The 17358-nt window shown below is 43.4% G+C and overlaps 1 protein-coding gene across 1 annotated transcript; it reads left to right on the top strand.

Annotated features, from left to right (window-relative positions):
- Positions 1-1119: 1119 nt before the first annotated feature.
- Positions 1120-16812, top strand: ICOSLG (inducible T cell costimulator ligand). Its single transcript, XM_062000500.1, has 7 exons — positions 1120-1194; positions 4731-4771; positions 7636-7998; positions 8482-8766; positions 10277-10453; positions 11558-11593; positions 13333-16812. Exons 1-7 carry the CDS (start codon positions 1181-1183, stop codon positions 13341-13343), a joined length of 927 nt encoding a protein of 308 aa, XP_061856484.1. The 5' UTR covers positions 1120-1180; the 3' UTR covers positions 13344-16812.
- The last annotated feature ends 546 nt before the right edge of the window (positions 16813-17358 follow it).

The raw sequence follows: 17358 nt of genomic DNA on the forward strand, positions 1-17358 counted from the left end.
CACTGATTGACAGTTTTTCAGCAATACACAGAGAGGTTGGAGTAATGTTGGCTTTAAGACACAAAACTGAGAGCCCTCCTTGCTGCTGGCTGTCAGCAAAAACTGCATTGATACCTGCAGGTCTTGCCCAGCCCTGAAGTTTCTTGTTCCTTGTGGACAAATTAGTTGGTATTTTCAGGGTGACTCAGAACCAAAACCAAATGAGATATTGATGTAGCAATCTTTTTTAATGACTCTCACTGCAGCACTTGTTTGCAGTGTGGCAGTGACAGTTTTGTGGCGAATGTCATAAATGTTCAGGTTGGCAAGGGAATCCCAGCTGGGTTGAGGTGCCTGACAGTAAACAAGACAAATATAACCACTGATGTGGAGTCCGAAACCAAACTGCTGGTGAACACACACCACAGCTTTCAAACAGCTGACTGCTGCTCCAGCAGCAAGCATCAACACAGTTCTGTGAGAACATGGAATTGTTTAGGTTGGAAAAGACCTGTCAGATCAAGTCCAATTGTTAACCCAGCAGTGCCACATCCACCATGAAGCCATGTACCTGAGCACCACATCTACACGTCTTTGACAATCTCCAGACACGATGACTCCATCACCGCCCTGGGCAGCCCGTTCCACCGCTCAACTGCACAGCCCTGGGCATCTTACCAGGCTGGACCGCGGCACTCTGACCTTCCCACGCACAGTGGAGCCGTGGGACCGGTCTCACCGCCTCGCAAAGCCAACAGGATGCTGCTGTCTACAGGCTATCCCAAAAACGTATGCCAAGTCTGACAGCTCAGGTCCTTCCCGCACAGAGACGGCGGTGAGGGCCGCCCCGCCGGAGGAGGCACAGCCAGCCTCCCCGCCGGAGCCGCTGCCAGCCAGTCCCGGCGAGGCTCTGGGAAGGGGTCAGTGGGGAAGGGCGGGTGCCCGAGACCGTCCGCACCGCCAGGACGGGGCCGGACTGTGTGAGACTGCAGTGTGACACGAGCCGGCGCCCCGAGGCGGCCTCTGCCGGGTGCCGCTCGCAAGGAGCCCCGGTTTGCCCGCTGCCCCGACAGCAGGGCTGGCGGAAGGCGGAAATCCCCGGCGGCAGGAGGCGTGGGAGGGAAAGGGGGGTGGCCTAAACCCTGTAGCCGTCGACCCGGCGCGGCACAGCGCAGCTCGGGTAACCATTCACCTCCTTGCGATGGAGCCGCTAGGGTGAGTGGCGGCCCGGGCTACCGGGGAAAGGGGGACTGCTGCTGGGACACGCTGTGTCGCTGAGGCGTTGGGCGGGGAGGGAAGGAATGTTTGCCGGGCTGCGTGCGTGGGGGCAGAGAGATATCCACTCCCTCGCCCCCCCTTAGAAAATTCCGAGTTTCATTGCAATGCTAGCAGGTATGAAAAGTTCTGATGGTGGATGGACTGCTCAATGGAGGCCGGGGCGAGGCGGTGCGCGGGCTCCGCTCCCGACGGAGCGCGGGTTGCGGCGTTAAACAAGCCCCGCGGCAGGTCCCATCCGCGTGCCGCCGCGGCGCGGCCAGCTCCGCTCCCGCCTCCCGGCGCGGGCAGCTCTCCCTCCTTCCCCGTAGGAAAGCGGAGGAGATGGGTTTTGTGAGGCACCCTTTGCGACCGAGTCGGACCATGCAGGGATCTCTCACCTGCCTGTCCTCGGCTATCGAAGGCTACGAGGGATTGATTAGCATTTTAAGAAGAGTTGTTGCTGAACGTTGCCCAGAGAGGTTCTGGCTGCCCCATTCCTGGAAGTGTTCAAGACCGGGTTGAATGGGGTTTAAACAGCAGGGTTTGGTAGAAAGTGATCCTGCCCATGAATTAGAACTAAGTTGATCTTTAAGATCCCTTCCAACCCAAACCACTTTATGATTCTGTGTAAATGATGGGAGAAGGCAAGCAGACACACCTCTTTTTTTATTATTTTCTTAATTGCCTGGATTAGTGTTGCCTTATATTAGATGACAGAAAAGCTTCATAGATAATCTATGTATGACATCCACTGATGGGACAAGAGCGTTGTCACTACATAGTTAGGGAATGATGCAAGCCCTGGCAGTGGAGCAAAAACTCTAAAGTTACATCAGGACATCTTTTGTTGGCTAGGTTGTGCCAGAACAGCAACATCCCATGACTCTAAAATAAATAGTGCATGAAAAAGTTGAGATGCTGGTAGAAAGAATCATCTCGCCAAACAAGAGTGTATGAAAGAGGAAGTGCAACTTTCTCCCGTTTCACATGATGTTTAAAAAACCTTACAGAAGGAGAAGGTGTGGGAAGGAATTAGAAGGGAAAAAAAATAGAAAGTTTAAACACTTATTTTTAAAAAATAAATTAAAAAGAGAATCTGAAAAATTAATGTAGCCCACATCTGCACCTAATGGAGCTCACTGTCAGCAACACACGGAGGACTTCAGTGTAGATGTGGGGCAAAAGATGGGTTTCTCTGCAGGCAAGAATGTTTCTCCCTTTTTCCAGCAAGAGCTTGGCTTTAATGCTATTCCGGGGAACATGGTGGGTTGATACTGCCCCCACACTGCCACAGCTCCAACCTCTTCTAAGTAAGACAATGAGTGTCTCTAGATCTGCCCAACCTTGGCTGTGACACTGTTTATTAAATAAGAAATCAAGATTTGCTTTGTGTACTTACATTAGAGAGTCGGTTCAGGCTGACTATCTAAATATGTGTTGTCAGAGTGAATGCCTACCATGGGAAATTCCCTAGATAGCCCCACAAAGATCAGTCCGTTGTTCTTCTCCATTGAATTCAAATGATATGCTACTTCCAGAGTTTCTAATTTGGGCGGGGAACAGCAAAGCAAACACAAGCACAGGATTAAAAATGATTAGGAACTACATTAAGGTGAGCTTATCAAGACAGACGCCCACAAGCCTGCCACAAAAGTAATAGCTCTTGCACAGTATAAAAATATAACAGAAATAAAAGACCACATGCAAAATCCACCAAAAGTCACTGCCAAGGACAGAACAGAGCAGAGCTGCCTCCCTGGTGTGTTTAGGTATGCATACTGGGGAGTCTCACTTTAGGGCTGCTTGCAGATTTACCAAAATAAGTATCAGAGGAGAAATGTTCCACAGAGGGCATCCACTTTAACTTTTGATATCTCGTCTATAAAACCATTTCAAAGGATGTGGAAATGGAAAAGAAAGTATTTTCTTCATAAAAAAGTATGAAATTCAGACAGACTCTTCTCTAAATATTCCACATCTCATTATCTGGAGATGAGGCTTCAAGTGGAGGTAGATTTTCTCAGGAATGTCTTCTGCTTTCTCCATGAGAAACTAAACATGTTTGGGAAGATCATCATTTTCTTGGGGACAGGTGGAAATTAAAGACTCTCTTCCACAGCAGAAGAGACACAAGTTGTGCCCAAGGCAGCTGGTAGGAGTACAGCTTGGCAGAAGCAATGCTGTGCCTGGAAGTGCTCAGCCGGACAAGGGGAGAGAAGCTGTGGGGAAAGAGTAAGAAGCCTGTCATAAAGCACAGCTGATGGTGAGAAGCAAGATGAGGAACTGCTGCTGGAGGAGTGAGCTTAAGTTAGAGCTTGGAGGGAGGAGGGTCAGGCAGGGCAGGTTTAGTTTGGAGGGAAAAAAGTGAGTAGTCTGAGTGGGAGACCCTGAAGCTTACCCTTGAATGGCCATGGACTGCTGGGGGTAGGTCTCCCCTTGCCCCAAGGCCTTTGGCTCAGCATTGGACTTGGCTGAGGATTAAAAACAACCAGGAAAGGGAACCAGATGCAACCAGGTAGCGTGGCCTCCCAGTCCTGCTTGCTTGCACAAGTGACTGAGGAAACAGGATGAACAAGTGTTCATGTCCCTCTGCCCATCAGCTCACCTTTGCAATTTTATTGCACCTGAGGCAATACCAAGGTGAGCAACTGCAGCCACAAAGCTCCCATTCCAAAACCTTTCTAGTATTTTCTTTTCCTTTCCCTTCCCACAGTGGTCTGGAGGAAGGAGACCACAATGTATAGCTAAGGCTATTTTAAAGTAACTTTTAGGAAAGTGCTGCACATTTATCTATCTTAAAGCCTTATAGGATAGAGTATAATCACCTGGGCTTTGTAGGTATGCTAAACTGGGTTTTCCTATAGCCTCCAGCAGGTGTGACTCTCTTGGGAAACTCCTGCATAGATTTGCCCTTCCAAAGTAATCAAATACACCGAATTATTTCCAGCAAAACTTTCGCACAGCTCCCTGCTATCAGCACGCTTCCTGTTTACACATTTTTATGGAGTGCACAAACCGGTGAGCGGCATGGTCAGCCGCTTGTCATCCTTTAAACAGATAAAACCACAACTCCTTGAGTTCCAACAAAAGAGTGAGATGCAGGGCTTTGACCCAGATTTACACCTGTGCAGCCATTCTCCTTACCAGTGATCCAGATAGCCTCCAGGGCCTGTTTATCAAGTAAATCTATATGGTTTGTTTCTCACCAGAAAGACAACACCAGCTTCATGCCTTCTGCTCTGATTCCAATATTAGTGCATTTGACTGCTATTCATGGCCTTGACTGGCTGCCAACCCACAGAATTATGTCGTTTGAACGGAGGTTTTGCAGCTGTCAAAAATGCAAATACTTAATGGGACATTACATAGTAGCAGTACCTAATTTGCCTACTTCTGATACTATACTAAAACAATCAATATTGGGTTTGTTGCTTATTTAAAACAACAGAGATGCTCAAATCAACCATATAACACTCGTTTGCTTTTTATTTCAGCTACGGATTTCTGTTACTGTTCCTTCATATCCTGAAAGCTGGTAAGTTGAGAACACTTGAGTTTAAAATGAAGCTGTCCTCCCTTTATTATGTTTGGACAAAATAAGCATCTGTTTGTTTTCAGCAAGACACTTAGGAATTTTTCATATTAAGGAATTATTCTGACATGCATCAAGGAAAGAAGAAAAAAAACCAGTTTCTCCCAGTTTCAGTATGGAGAAGAGCAAGGAATCGTATGGATTCTCTTGCTCAGATTGCTCTGCATGCTTCACAGACATCCCTGCTTATTTATCTCTATCAACAAAAGACCTTACAAGTTGGATAATAAAGGCTGTTGACAAGCAGATCAAATATGCCTGGATAAAGTTTATACTCATTATTACTTGACACTGTAATATATAATTCAAGTACTCAATATCAGTAGGTCTTTTACTATGGTTCAAAAAATCCCTTTCAAGACAAAGGATTAAATGTTTTTAGAACTGTTAGTCCTCTATTCTTCCTTAGTTGCTGAGAAGGACCTAAATAAAGTCATCGAGGAAACTCCCTGGCCCCAAATCAGTAAAAATTGTACCAATCTCAATAGATGCCAGCTGGCTAGTTCCTGAAGAATTTCAGTTCCTAAAGACAGGGATGCCCCTGTCTTCCCAGGCAATGCTTCCCAGAGTATCACTTTTCCTGCTACAATGAAGGCAGAGAGTTGTGATCAATGGGGCAGGGTCTAGTTGGAAGCCTGTATCTAGTGGAGTCCCTCAGGGGTCAGTGCTGGGAGCAGTACTGTTCAACATATTCATTAATGACTTTGATGAGGGAGCAGAGGGCACTGTCAGCAAGTTTGCTGATGATACTGAACTGGGGGGAGTGGCTGACACACCAGAAGGCTGTGCTGCCATTCAACGAGACCTGGACAGGCTGGAGGGTTGGGCAGAGAGAAATCTAATGAAATTCAACAAGGGCAAGTGTAGAGTCTTGCATCTGGGAAAGAATAATCCCATGTACCAGTACAAGTTGGGGAATGAACTCTTAGAGAGTAGTGTAGGGGAAAGGGAACTGAAGGTCCTGGTAATCAGCAGGGTGACCATGAGCCAGCAACGTGCCCTCCTGACCAAGAAGGCCATTGGCATCCTGGGGTGTGTTAGAAGGGCTGTGCTTAGCAGGTCAAGAGACGTTCTCCTCCCCCTCTGCCCTTGTGAGACCACATCTGGAATATTGTGTCCAGTTCTAGGCTCCTCAGTCCAAGAAGGAGAGGGAGCTGTTGGAGAGAGTTCAGTGGAGGGCCACCAAGATGGTGGACCATCTCCCTTATGATGAAAGGCTGAGGGAGCTGGGGCTCTTCAGCTGGGAGAAGATGAGACTGAGGGGTGACCTCGTTAATGTTTACAAATATGTAAAGGGCAAGTGTCAGGAGTATGGAGCCAGGCTGTTCTCAGTGATGTCCAATGACAGGACAAGGAGCAATGGGTAAAAGCTGGAACATAAGAGGTTCCAAAAAAACATAAGGAAAAACTTCTTCACTGTGAGGGTGAAGGAGCACTGAACAGGCTGCCCAGGTGGATTGTGCAGTCTCCTTCCCTAGAGACATTCAAAACCCACCTGGACAAGTTCCTGTGTGATCTACTCTAGGTGGTCCTGCTCTGGCAGGGGGGTTGGGACTAGATGGTCTTTTGAGATCACTTCCAACCCTTAAGATTCTGTGAAAGTCTGAGTGGCAGCATCGTTGTTGCTGTTCAAACCTGTTACTTCTTGTCTCACCCAGCAGAGCAGAAGGGCCCAGAGAATATACTGCTTGCAAGGGCTGCATTTGCTTCAGTGATATTTTTATGCCAGGATTCCAGACTAAGACATGTAGATGAGCTATTTCTGAGTCCAGTGCACCAAGATAAAGACACATCCCCCCTTACCTAAATACATCCATTTCCCACCTCACAGTGCTCCGATTCCCTATTTCCAAACCTCACTCATGTCTACTTTGTTTCCCTAATTTACCCACCCACATAATCCCTTCCCCCAACTGTAATCTCTCCCATCCAGCCCCACGCTTGATCCCCTCCCTTACTACTTTTGGCCTCAGCAACTAGTTGTGCCACAGGGGTTTTGGCTGCTGGGGTGGAGGAGAGCTGGTACCTCTCTCCCAGCTGGGAGGCTGGGGGCAGAGTAGCCCTGGCCCTTTGGGATTTGCTAACCCACACTTTCTGCAGCGCTTGGCAGCCAGCTCACACCTCATTACTCATCAAGAGGAGAGGCTGTCTTTCTCACGGCTGGAGACCAGAAAAAGGGCTCTGAAAGCCAAATACTGTTGCTGGCCTAACTCAAGTGGCTGTGAGAGATTGTAAATGTCTAATGAGTGTGTCATTGTGGGTATGTGGGCATGCCAGCTAGGTATATTTGTTGAGAGAGTGACACCAATGATAGCAATAAAATGTGATTGCTGTGACACATACACTTGGAGAAACACTGTTTTGACTCTCCTTTTTTAATTTTTTGAGTCTCAAAATAGCAGTAGCACTCTCTTAGCAGAGTTTCCACTTCTTGTGATTTTACCTGGTGTTGTTATTCCTTAACTTTTAAAACTGATTATTAAAGCATTAAGACTTGAATATGCAGTCAGTTCCAGCCAGTAAGCAAAGTGAAACATGCAATATCCATGAAGCTGGGACTAATTAAACAGGTTGGTCCTTGAAGAAAAAAATAAGCAGAAAGCATTACATTGTAAAAAGGTCCCTTTGGAAAATGTACAGAACAAGCAAACAAGTCAGGAGGTAGGAACGTCTATGAAGTGTGCGCACTTATCTTCGTGTTACAAATACTAATAACTGGAGTTCACAACTGGTAGAATAAACTTGAAAAGAATGACGTTTTTCCCCATACAGCCTCCCTTTTTTTCCTCTCTCTTTGTATCTTGTAGTTATTGCACTGGAGGAGAAGATGATCATCAGTAAACTTGGAGACAATGCTACGCTGAGTTGCATTTATCAAGAAAGAGATTTGCACTTAAAAAATCTACGAGTGTACTGGCAAATAGTTGATGATCAAGAAGAGTGTTCAGTTGTACATACATTGATCTCTGGACAAGACAATGAAAGTGAACAGTGTATTCACTTTAAAAACAGGACTCGATTATTCCAGGATAGATTGGGAAATGGTGATTTTTCTCTGCTACTGCTAAATGTCAGCCAGAGTGATGAACGTAGGTACAAATGTGTAGTACTGCAGAAAACTGAATATACCAGAGTGATTTACCAGGCAGAAGTGATTCTCAGCTTAGCAGGTAAGAACTTGTGGGTTTTTGCACGTATTTGCCCAAAATTCTCATGCCAGCTTTTTCAAATCTTTACCATTTCAGTACTCCATATAAGCATACACTTAACTTTGAAAAAATAGTTCAGCTCTTTGCTGATGTAAAGTCTGCTTAATTTAAATGTTACAGTTAAGGAATCTAAAACTGTGGGAGAATACCCATAACAGTTGTTTATCTGATGTGGGATTTTTTTGCAACATGGTTTTCATTAATATAAGAGCTCTTGCACGTGACTAGGTGATACAGCTTCTTAAGCTGCTTTCTTTGGGTTTGGCCTCAGCTTTCTGCCCTTCTAGTAATTCTCTCAGCTCTCTGGCTTACATACCAAACTTGCAGGTGTTTCTCTTTTAAGTCACAAGGGTCGTGCCAAATCCAGAACTTCTGCTTTAGAACCCAAGTCAAAATTTTCAATACGTTTCAACACGTGACTCCTCTTTTCCTCTTGCTCTCCAGCTAGTTATAGTCAACCAATACTCAGTGGACCAATAAGAAACAGTGACAGCACTGGAGAAGAGGTGACTTTCAGCTGCAAGTCTGGCAACGGATACCCAAAGCCCAATGTTTATTGGATAAATAAAACAGACAACAGCCACCTGCATCCATCAGAGCTAAAGATCACCCCCCACACCGATGGCACTTACAGCATTTTTAGTACCTTGAAGGTTAAAGCTACTTCTAACATGGAAATAGAGTGCTCCATAGAAAATAAAATACTGAGGGAAAATCTGTCAGCCAACTGTAAGTCCCCTCATGATACTTTGTTTTTTAGCTAACAGATAAACGTGGTTCTGTCTGCAGATACACTCTAATGAGAGGTACACATTAATTCAGTAGTTCCCCAAAAGTGCCAAGGAGAGCTCAAGTTTTGTTTCAAGCTAGTCATGCTTAGCCGTGGACTTACTGTTTACTTCTGACTTCTTCCACATTGAGCACCTCATCAAGCATATTAAGACAACAGCACTGAGAAGCTCTTGCATCTGAGGCAGTGGCTTTACCCTTTGGTTCCTCAGGAATATAACAACTTGTGAAGCCAGGTTATTTTTCAGGGGACACCATACAGCAGATCCATGATTCTTAAAACCCTACCCAACAGCTTTGCAGCACTCACATTTGCTTTTTACTCTGCCTAGTTTTGGAGTTCTATGTTCACTCTCCAAAACTCAATTTGACACAGTGCACCATTTAAAGTAGACCTGTAGCAAACAGGTAATATTGGGCCAATAGAGCAATACACCTTACAGCACAAGTTTAATTTATTGCTGATATGAGTGGTGAATAGTAAAAACAAGTATTTAGCCACTCAACTCTTCACAAAAAAACATAAAGCTACTTTTAAAACAAAGCTATTAATAAGTTATAGCTACAGTAACAGTAGTGGATTTCATGATTTCCAGGCAGCTGTGTAAAGAAGCTATCTAGAGTGGGAGAACTTCTCTGGGGTTGGCTGTTCAGTCTCATTGCTGTTCCTGGTCCTGCCTCCCACCACTTTTCTCTGACAGGTTTCTGCACCATGGTGCAAGGAGATTTGATTGCATAACTGTAGCTGGATTTCTGCAGTTAGTTTATAGGAACACACCAAGGAATCATGCACTCTGGACTTAACAACGCTGATCCCACAAACATAGCCAAAGGACATAAGCTTTTCAGAAACAAAAAATGGGTGCATGAGCAAAAGTTAGTTTATATGATAGCATACCCTTTCTGCCATCCCCAATTAAAGGAAAACTAAGTAACCTTATCTCAAGTTTCCTAATAGCATTCTGTCATATTGTATTCTGGGGGAAAAGACCTTCATCTTACTATTTTTTGTTGGTTTCTAGAAGCACTACCACACTTGAAATAGTAAGAGATACAATTTGAAACCTTCTGTTTGTAGCAATTAGTGGAAATCCATCACTAGCTTGAAACGGGTTTTCACCCGCTTTTCTGAATGCCATCACAGTTACATTAGAGATTCTGTACAGATTTATTTTCAGCTGAATCTAGATACAAGCTCAAATATTCTCCCAGGGCTGACAGGAAAGAAGGATGCATGCAGTATAATGACAGAGTAATAAACTGACATATTATTAAACAGCATAAGCTACAGGAGAGGCTCACTCAGAAGAAATATCAGCAGAATCACAGTGTTATCAATAGCACAAATATTTAGTCCTTCATAATTTTTTTGGGTATTTGTCTGGATATTTGCCTGGTATGAACTGTGAAAATTTACACCTTATCACATCCTTTTCCCATTTTTTTCTAGACACAGAGCAGAAACAAAACAACGGTTCTAGTATAGAAAGTCACAAAAACCTGGAAAAGAATAGACGAGGTGCTCAAGCAGCTGGCATCATTTCCATTGTCATTCTGATGGGTATTATAGCTGTTTTAAGCTGCTGGCTGTGGAGACAGAGATCCTCTAAACTTAGATCCTACACAGGTAAGGAGGCTTTTAATTTCCATAACCAGATCTGAAGGATTCTTTTTCATTTGCCAAGATATTTAATGTCATCAAGCACATTGCCAGAAGGTACAAGTAAGCTGCCTATACACACACCTGGAGTGTCCCAGGGAGGACACAGTGTCCCAGGACATGTTGTTCTTTATAGCTTTATGCTAATGTGCCTGAGCCTCACAGAAGTTAACTGATGGATGTGAGAATAACTCAGACTTCATGCATGTACAGGCCACATAGTTTCTTAGCTGCAATCCCTGCAGGTTGTTTCTGGGCCGATAAAGGGGATACTTCTGCATGAAATAGGACTGTGATCAGTAGCGCTCTCAGCTTAGCATGATCCAAATCAGAAGTCAGAGGATAAATAAATCCTGAGAGCTTTAGAGTTACTGGCTGGACAATTAAGGGTTCGAGATGCCACTGAGACCAAACAGCTTTCTACAAGTTAGAAATAAAGCATGTCTTCCTGTCACTCTGTTATACATGCATATGCTTGTATGCATTATATCTATTTGCCCACATGCAAAACGAACATTTGCCCACATAACAGAAACAAAAGGTGGCTCTAAAAGACATCTTGTGAACCAGACTGAGTCTGCTGATGTATTCAAGTACTTACTGTAAGCCACTTTGCAGGTATACAAGAGCTAACATCTAAGAATAGGGCAAACACACTTTTCATGGGCAAGGACAACAGTCCTTCTCAATCCATGCACCATTCCTCATGGCTAGCAAGCTCAGGTGCTTCATAAAAGAGAAAGAGAAAGCTCCTTTACCGATCTTGCACTTTACTGTCTGCAGCAGCTCTCCTAGGAGCCATGTTCTTCCTTCAAAAAGAACACACAAGTGGTGCAGGACTCTGTCCCAAAACACAGACCGAGGCTGTTGCCTGAAGCCCAAAATCTATCTTTGCTGAAATGGTGACCGAGGTTGTAAGCGAATAGAACATGGACTTCATTTTGCTGTCCAAAGAGCATTTATTACAGTGAACCCTCAGCTTTGGTGAATGTTGCATAACATTAATCCTGTTTAGCTAGAGACTCTAGTTATTTATCCTACATGCCTAAAACAGTGCATTTGTTTCAACAGATGTCCCACCAAATGAAGACAGAGGAGGAAACAACTGTAAGTGTTAATAATATATTACTGTATTTGTCTCAAGAATGACTTCATAGCTTCAGTACTCAAGTTCAGCGCAAAACCTGTGTAGCAGACTTGCTGGAATTTACAAACTCAAGCATATAAAATGGCAGACCTCTTTTGGTTTTTTCTCTCAGCCCTTTCCCTGAGCTCTGTTAAGTGTTGCCACAGGCAGCTCAAAACTCTCAGTTTCCGGAAGTTCCTTCTACTATTCAGGCCAAAGGACATAACACAACAGTGCACATAGAGCTTACAGGCTGGAGCTACCCTCCCCTCCCAGTTCTACAACTATGCTGAATCTCCTGTTGTCATTAAGACAGAGACAAACTTGGAAAAATCTGTCTTAAATGTGGATTTTCAAGACTTGACAGCACTGACCATATACTACTTCGTAGCATCTCAGTGCCCTTCATCAAACGGTTGCACCCTACCTTTTTAGGCATTACATCCTAGAAGGTCTTTAGCTTTTGGACATCCCAGTTTGAAGGCAACTTGGACCAACACCAGAGAAATGAGAATGATGTAGGAAACATGATCGCTGATGAGAGATTGGTTATATTTGTTTAGGCTGCAGAAGACAAGGCTGATTAAGGACATAGTAACAACCCTCTTCAGAGAGTCTGTAAAGAGGGTGGGACAAGTTATTTTTTGTCCTAACCCAGCACGCAGAGCACTTAAGGAACAGCAGGCTTAAACAAACAAGATATAAGCTAGATGTTAGAAAAAAATGCTTTTCTAAGGGTAGTGGTAGTTGAAAACTGAGGCAGAGAGTTTGTACAGTCTGTCAAGTCTCCATCAGTTTAGGTTTGATGCTTTTACTATTTTTTCTTAACAGAAGAGGAAACCAGGATAGATATGATTTAGAAATGTTTTAGAAATAGCAGGTCCCCCATTGGGGCAAAAAATGAGCTCTTGGAGAAACTGCAGCCTAATTCAATCATCATTTGATATTTTCAAGCAAGTTGCATATAGTAGATGGGGAGTAAGGCACTGCAGAGGCACAGCCATGGGGACATTCTGTCATGGCATTTTGATTTTCAATACTAATGTAAATACCTTTCTGCTTCTAGTACTTTCACTTTAATGAAGAAGGTCATATTGTTTCACAGGGGGTAGGAATCCTGAGTACTGCAAAGCAAAAAGAGCCTACTGAGACTAGCTTTTCGATTACAGAGAAAAATGTTTTGGAAACCAAGAGGAAGGCTGGTTTGCAAAAAAGTCACTTCATCCCGGTGGGTGGTTAGTCTCTCCAGACACACATTGAAGTCAGTGAGACAGGATGTTCCTGGGAGGAAAAATTCAGAGCTGAAGCAATTCTGAGTTGCTCGATGGAGGGATCCCTTCACTGCTTGTAGAGGAGCCTCAGGAAACTGATATCTCATTGACTAAGGACAGTCTTCTTGCATCTTGTTCTCTGAAGTAGTTTAAAATAAACCAAAGGTGACGCTGACATCTCTTCATAAGGAAGAGGGATTTTAGCAGCAGAGCACTTTTTCTATTTACATAAAGAGAAGCACAAGGGCAGAGGGCTCCCAGTGTCTTGGGTATGCAGATATAGACAGGACTTCAACCCAGCCAATTGTCTCTTAGCATAATTACATGTTTTTCCATAGCTTTGCAGCTTGTTCCACTGGTTACGTAGGGAACATAATTCTAGGGTATGGTTATTTCTGGGGGAATTTTTTTCTTAAAAGAAGTTGTGGATTTTTTTTTTTTTTTCACAGCACCTGTCTAAACGGGAAGTGTGCCAACAATTTGGGCAGCTGGAGATATGTCAAGAGAAGCATCACTCCCTGTCTCAAGTGGCAGCATTGCTTGTAACACAAGTGACAGAGTTCTGGAGAGCGTGAGAAGAGAGATGGCAAAAAAAAAAATCTCCTCCAACACAAGAGACAGCAAAATCCACTGCATTTGTGTTCCAGCCGCTGACTGTGTTCACACAACAGTTGTGTCACCACACCAGCTAACCATTTTGGATGGTCCTCTGTGTTAGTCTGTCAGTCTTTTGAGCTTCTGCACTGGGGAAGGCAGTAAGCCTGAGACTTGGCTACTCTGTGCCAGACCACTGAAAGCTGGTGAGAACTCGATCTCTCATCATCACCGTTGAGGATGTAATTTGTAGCAGAAGCAACTGCATTTCAGGAGTGTGGAAAGCTCTGTCTGTCTCTCCTTACCCTGACAATGACTACTGAATGTGAAGAAAGGCAGCTAAGAAAATACAAAGAACATGGAAGGACTGTCTGCATAGTTAGACTTCAGACCTTTTCCACTTTTCTCTCTCTACAGTACATCCCTTCATTGTCTGGTTTCACCAGCTGAATGTTTTTCTGTACAGAACTATGTAGAACACCTTGACCCAGTCTTTCATAAATGGGAGTTGCTCTCTGAATGTGCTAGCTGAATGTGTTAACATAAGGGGATGTGCACTCTTTAAATGCACTTCTTGATATCAACGTTTTGCGTTTTACAGAAAATTTGACCAAAAAGGGAACTTCACTTTTACAGGAGCCGATGCATACTATGTGAAAGAGCAGGCTGTGGAAATCTGACAAACTAAAACCAATGCTCTCTGCTGGTTTACCTGGACTTACCGTTTTCAGGATGGAACAAAAACTGTGGTCCAGCTCTGCTTGATTCAGCTTTAAGCACTCCACTGTGGCTTCCAGAGAGGATTTTAAACTGAAATTTTTAAACTTCACCTTTCCTAATATCCCATTCCTCCCTCAAATTAAAAAGAAAAGGATAAAAAAAAAAGAGGACAGACTGCAAGCTGTATCACTCTGTGATCCATGAGTCTCCAGAAAGCCAAGAACTGCAGTTTCCCTGTGTCAGTACACACACGTCACCGTTTCAGCCTCAAGTCAAACAAGATAAACTGGTTGAAATTAGGAAAGCAGTACATTTTGCTGATGGTATGAGGGTTCAAAGTAGGAAGAATCTATACTAGCTCTCTTGCCCAGGTGGGGCAGCTTCCCCATCTAGTCTTGGCAAGGTGGAAATTATTTTAAACTAAGCCCTGGAAGCACTTGGCTTCTCCTACATGAATTGCTAGACTAAAATTATACTATTTGCCTGAATAACTTACAGCCTTGTTTATCCTGGGTTGGGAAGGCACTCCAGTGTCAAAAATGAGATACGACATGGATTTTTCATATCAATTTGAACTTTCACATCCCAGCCAAGTAAAAATAAGTTTTGTTGTTCTGTTCCTCATCACATGGAATTCAGAATCCTTTGGCAGTAGCACAGTCATAGAATCATAGAATGGTAGGGGTTGGAAGGGACCTTTAGAGATCATTTGGTCCAATTCCCCTACAGAAGCAGGTCCACAGGAATGCATCCAGGTGCGTCTCGAAGACCTCCAAGGAAGGAGACTCCACAACCCATCTGGGCAGCCTGTGCCAGGGCTCCATCACCCTCATAGTGAAATAGTTTTTTCTTATGTTTAAGTGGAACTTTTTGCGTTCCAGCTTCACCTCATTACCCCTTGTCCTGTTACTAGTTTTTGCTGAAGCAGTACTTCCAAGAAGGCTCCGAGCTGGGTAACACCACTGTGCCAGCATGCTGTGGGAGAGCTGCATAGGCTCAGCCTCCATGGTGCTGAAGAGAAGGACAGTTTAGCTCTCACTTGATGCAATCTAGACTTACTCAGCAGTTTGAACAGGATGGGGAAACTGGGTAAAAAAAAAAAATTTTTTTAGGCAGGTTGCAACTAAATAATTGTCTGTTGTCTGTTTAGATTGTAAGTAACTACGTACAGTTATGGTTTTAAAGACATTTTATCTATTCATGTCAAAAGTAGTATATTGAATATTTGCTAATCTTAAAAAATCTGTGAAAAATACTCTGGTTTATTTATTAATTTTAATTTTGTCATCTTTTGCCCTCCACTCCACAAGTCTATCAGGTAGACCATTTAGCTCACAGCATTTGTCAGATAAGATTATTCAGGTGCCGTAAGTGACTTTAAACGTCAGCTTTTTCTTGTCTTCTCTCGTGCCCATTAATCTAGATGGTTTTTTTTTTGAGTCTAGATCTAGCCTTCAGTGAACCCTAAATGGAATTTGCCTGAAGAAAGCATGCAAGCTTGCAGACACCTTAAAAATGTGAACAACATCTGTGCAGATGTGAAGGGTAACCATTTCCTAGTGGTTCAGTAAGAAGTCCTGCAGATGTTTCCTCACTATTTATCAGCTGAAGTTATTTGGCACAGCCTCTTTGGCACTGCTGTAACTGACAGAAGCCTTTTCTAACAACAGTTTTCCACTTTTGTATCCTGCAACTGCAAGAAGTTGTAAGAGTTTAGAGATGTAACAGGTAACCTAGCAGTCACTTCACAATATGTTAAGCTAATTCAGACTGCTTGGATTTTCTTACTTCTGGGCCACTTCACAGTACATAGTGAAATACATATAAATGCAACAGCCTGCCCTTGCAAAATCCATAGTTTCAACTGGTTTAGGTTTCCAGCTATTTTTAGAGGCAAGTAAATCCTAGATGACAGTTTGGGTTTTACCATTCAAAAGACTTGGAAATGTTGTAGTAACAGAGCTTTTGTCATCACATACCATGCTTATATGTTAAATAAAATCCGTTAATTCTTCTGGTTGTTTGACCAAAAAAAAAAAAAAAAAGAAAAAAATCTATCAGCACTTAAAGACAAGTCACTTTGTCCAAACAAAGTGGCAGTTCTACTTTCAGCCACATCCCTCAGGGCGTATGACCACTCCTTTCCACAGCCCTCAAATGATGGGCGATGACACAACACAGTCTTGACAGTGTTGCTGTGTTTTGGTTCCAACAACAAAATACCCTAACCAAACTCAAGGAAAGTCATGCTGTAGCCTGAAGGCAGCATTAAGCCTAGGGTGATACACCCTTTTCTCACCAAATTTAGCCCCTGGCAGAGCAAAGGTACAACACATCCTCCTGCTTCCAGAACAAAAACCAGCTTGTTGCACTGTCCTAGGTCAGCACTTGTTGCACTTCATCACCACTATCCCTGTTTCTCTTTGTTAAAGACAGCAGGTCACATGAACTACCACATAAACACATGCACAGGAAAGCACCACTTGATGAAGCTTTGTGGGAAAGTCTAAGAAACGGACTCACTTTCACGGACTTTCATTGCGGCATGGCTGGTAAACCACTGATGGAAAGCCCTGAATGTGTGTTGCTACTTACTGGTCTGAATCCACCCGTTCTGTAGTCAAATTAATTATTTAAATATATTTTTTACTCTTTACTCTTTAAACTGTATTGGTTGTTTTTTTCTAAATTGCAAAGTGAATTCTTTTCATATTTGTAGTATATATGCACAAAAGTTCATGAGGGCAACCTCTCTCACCTCTTTCTATTCCAGGGCAAGAGAAACTACTCTAAAGAATAATTGAGTACAGCCCAACTCCACAGGGAGAGGATCCTCACATCTCCTATAGATGTTAGTTAGGCTCTTGGGACTTTTCCTCTCAACAAATGATACTGACCTTCACCACATTCACTGGATGAAAAGGGATTTTTTTCCCTTTAAAAGGGATTTTTCCCATTAAAAAAATGCATTTTTAAAAGTTTTTAAGTGGCACCCAGCTTATAAAGGTGATCTCCACTGCATCTGGCAGCCCAGAGAATTACAGGCCATAGACCAGTAGCCTCCATCTCATTCATCTTTCAAGACAGACTTAATGTGACAACATGTCAATTTGTACAATTACTTTCCAACACAAGAAAAATGCTTCCAACACTTATCATAG

This window comes from Colius striatus, chromosome 1 (genome assembly GCF_028858725.1).
Source record: "Colius striatus isolate bColStr4 chromosome 1, bColStr4.1.hap1, whole genome shotgun sequence".
Classification (NCBI taxonomy): domain Eukaryota; kingdom Metazoa; phylum Chordata; class Aves; order Coliiformes; family Coliidae; genus Colius; species Colius striatus.

Bases quoted from the DNA above. Each gene is read 5' to 3' on its own strand.
- ICOSLG (XM_062000500.1), top strand. The intron at 4,772-7,635 runs GTAAGTTGAGAA...TGTATCTTGTAG, and splicing joins CCTTCATATCCTGAAAGCTG to TTATTGCACTGGAGGAGAAG. The intron at 7,999-8,481 runs GTAAGAACTTGT...CTTGCTCTCCAG, and splicing joins AGTGATTCTCAGCTTAGCAG to CTAGTTATAGTCAACCAATA.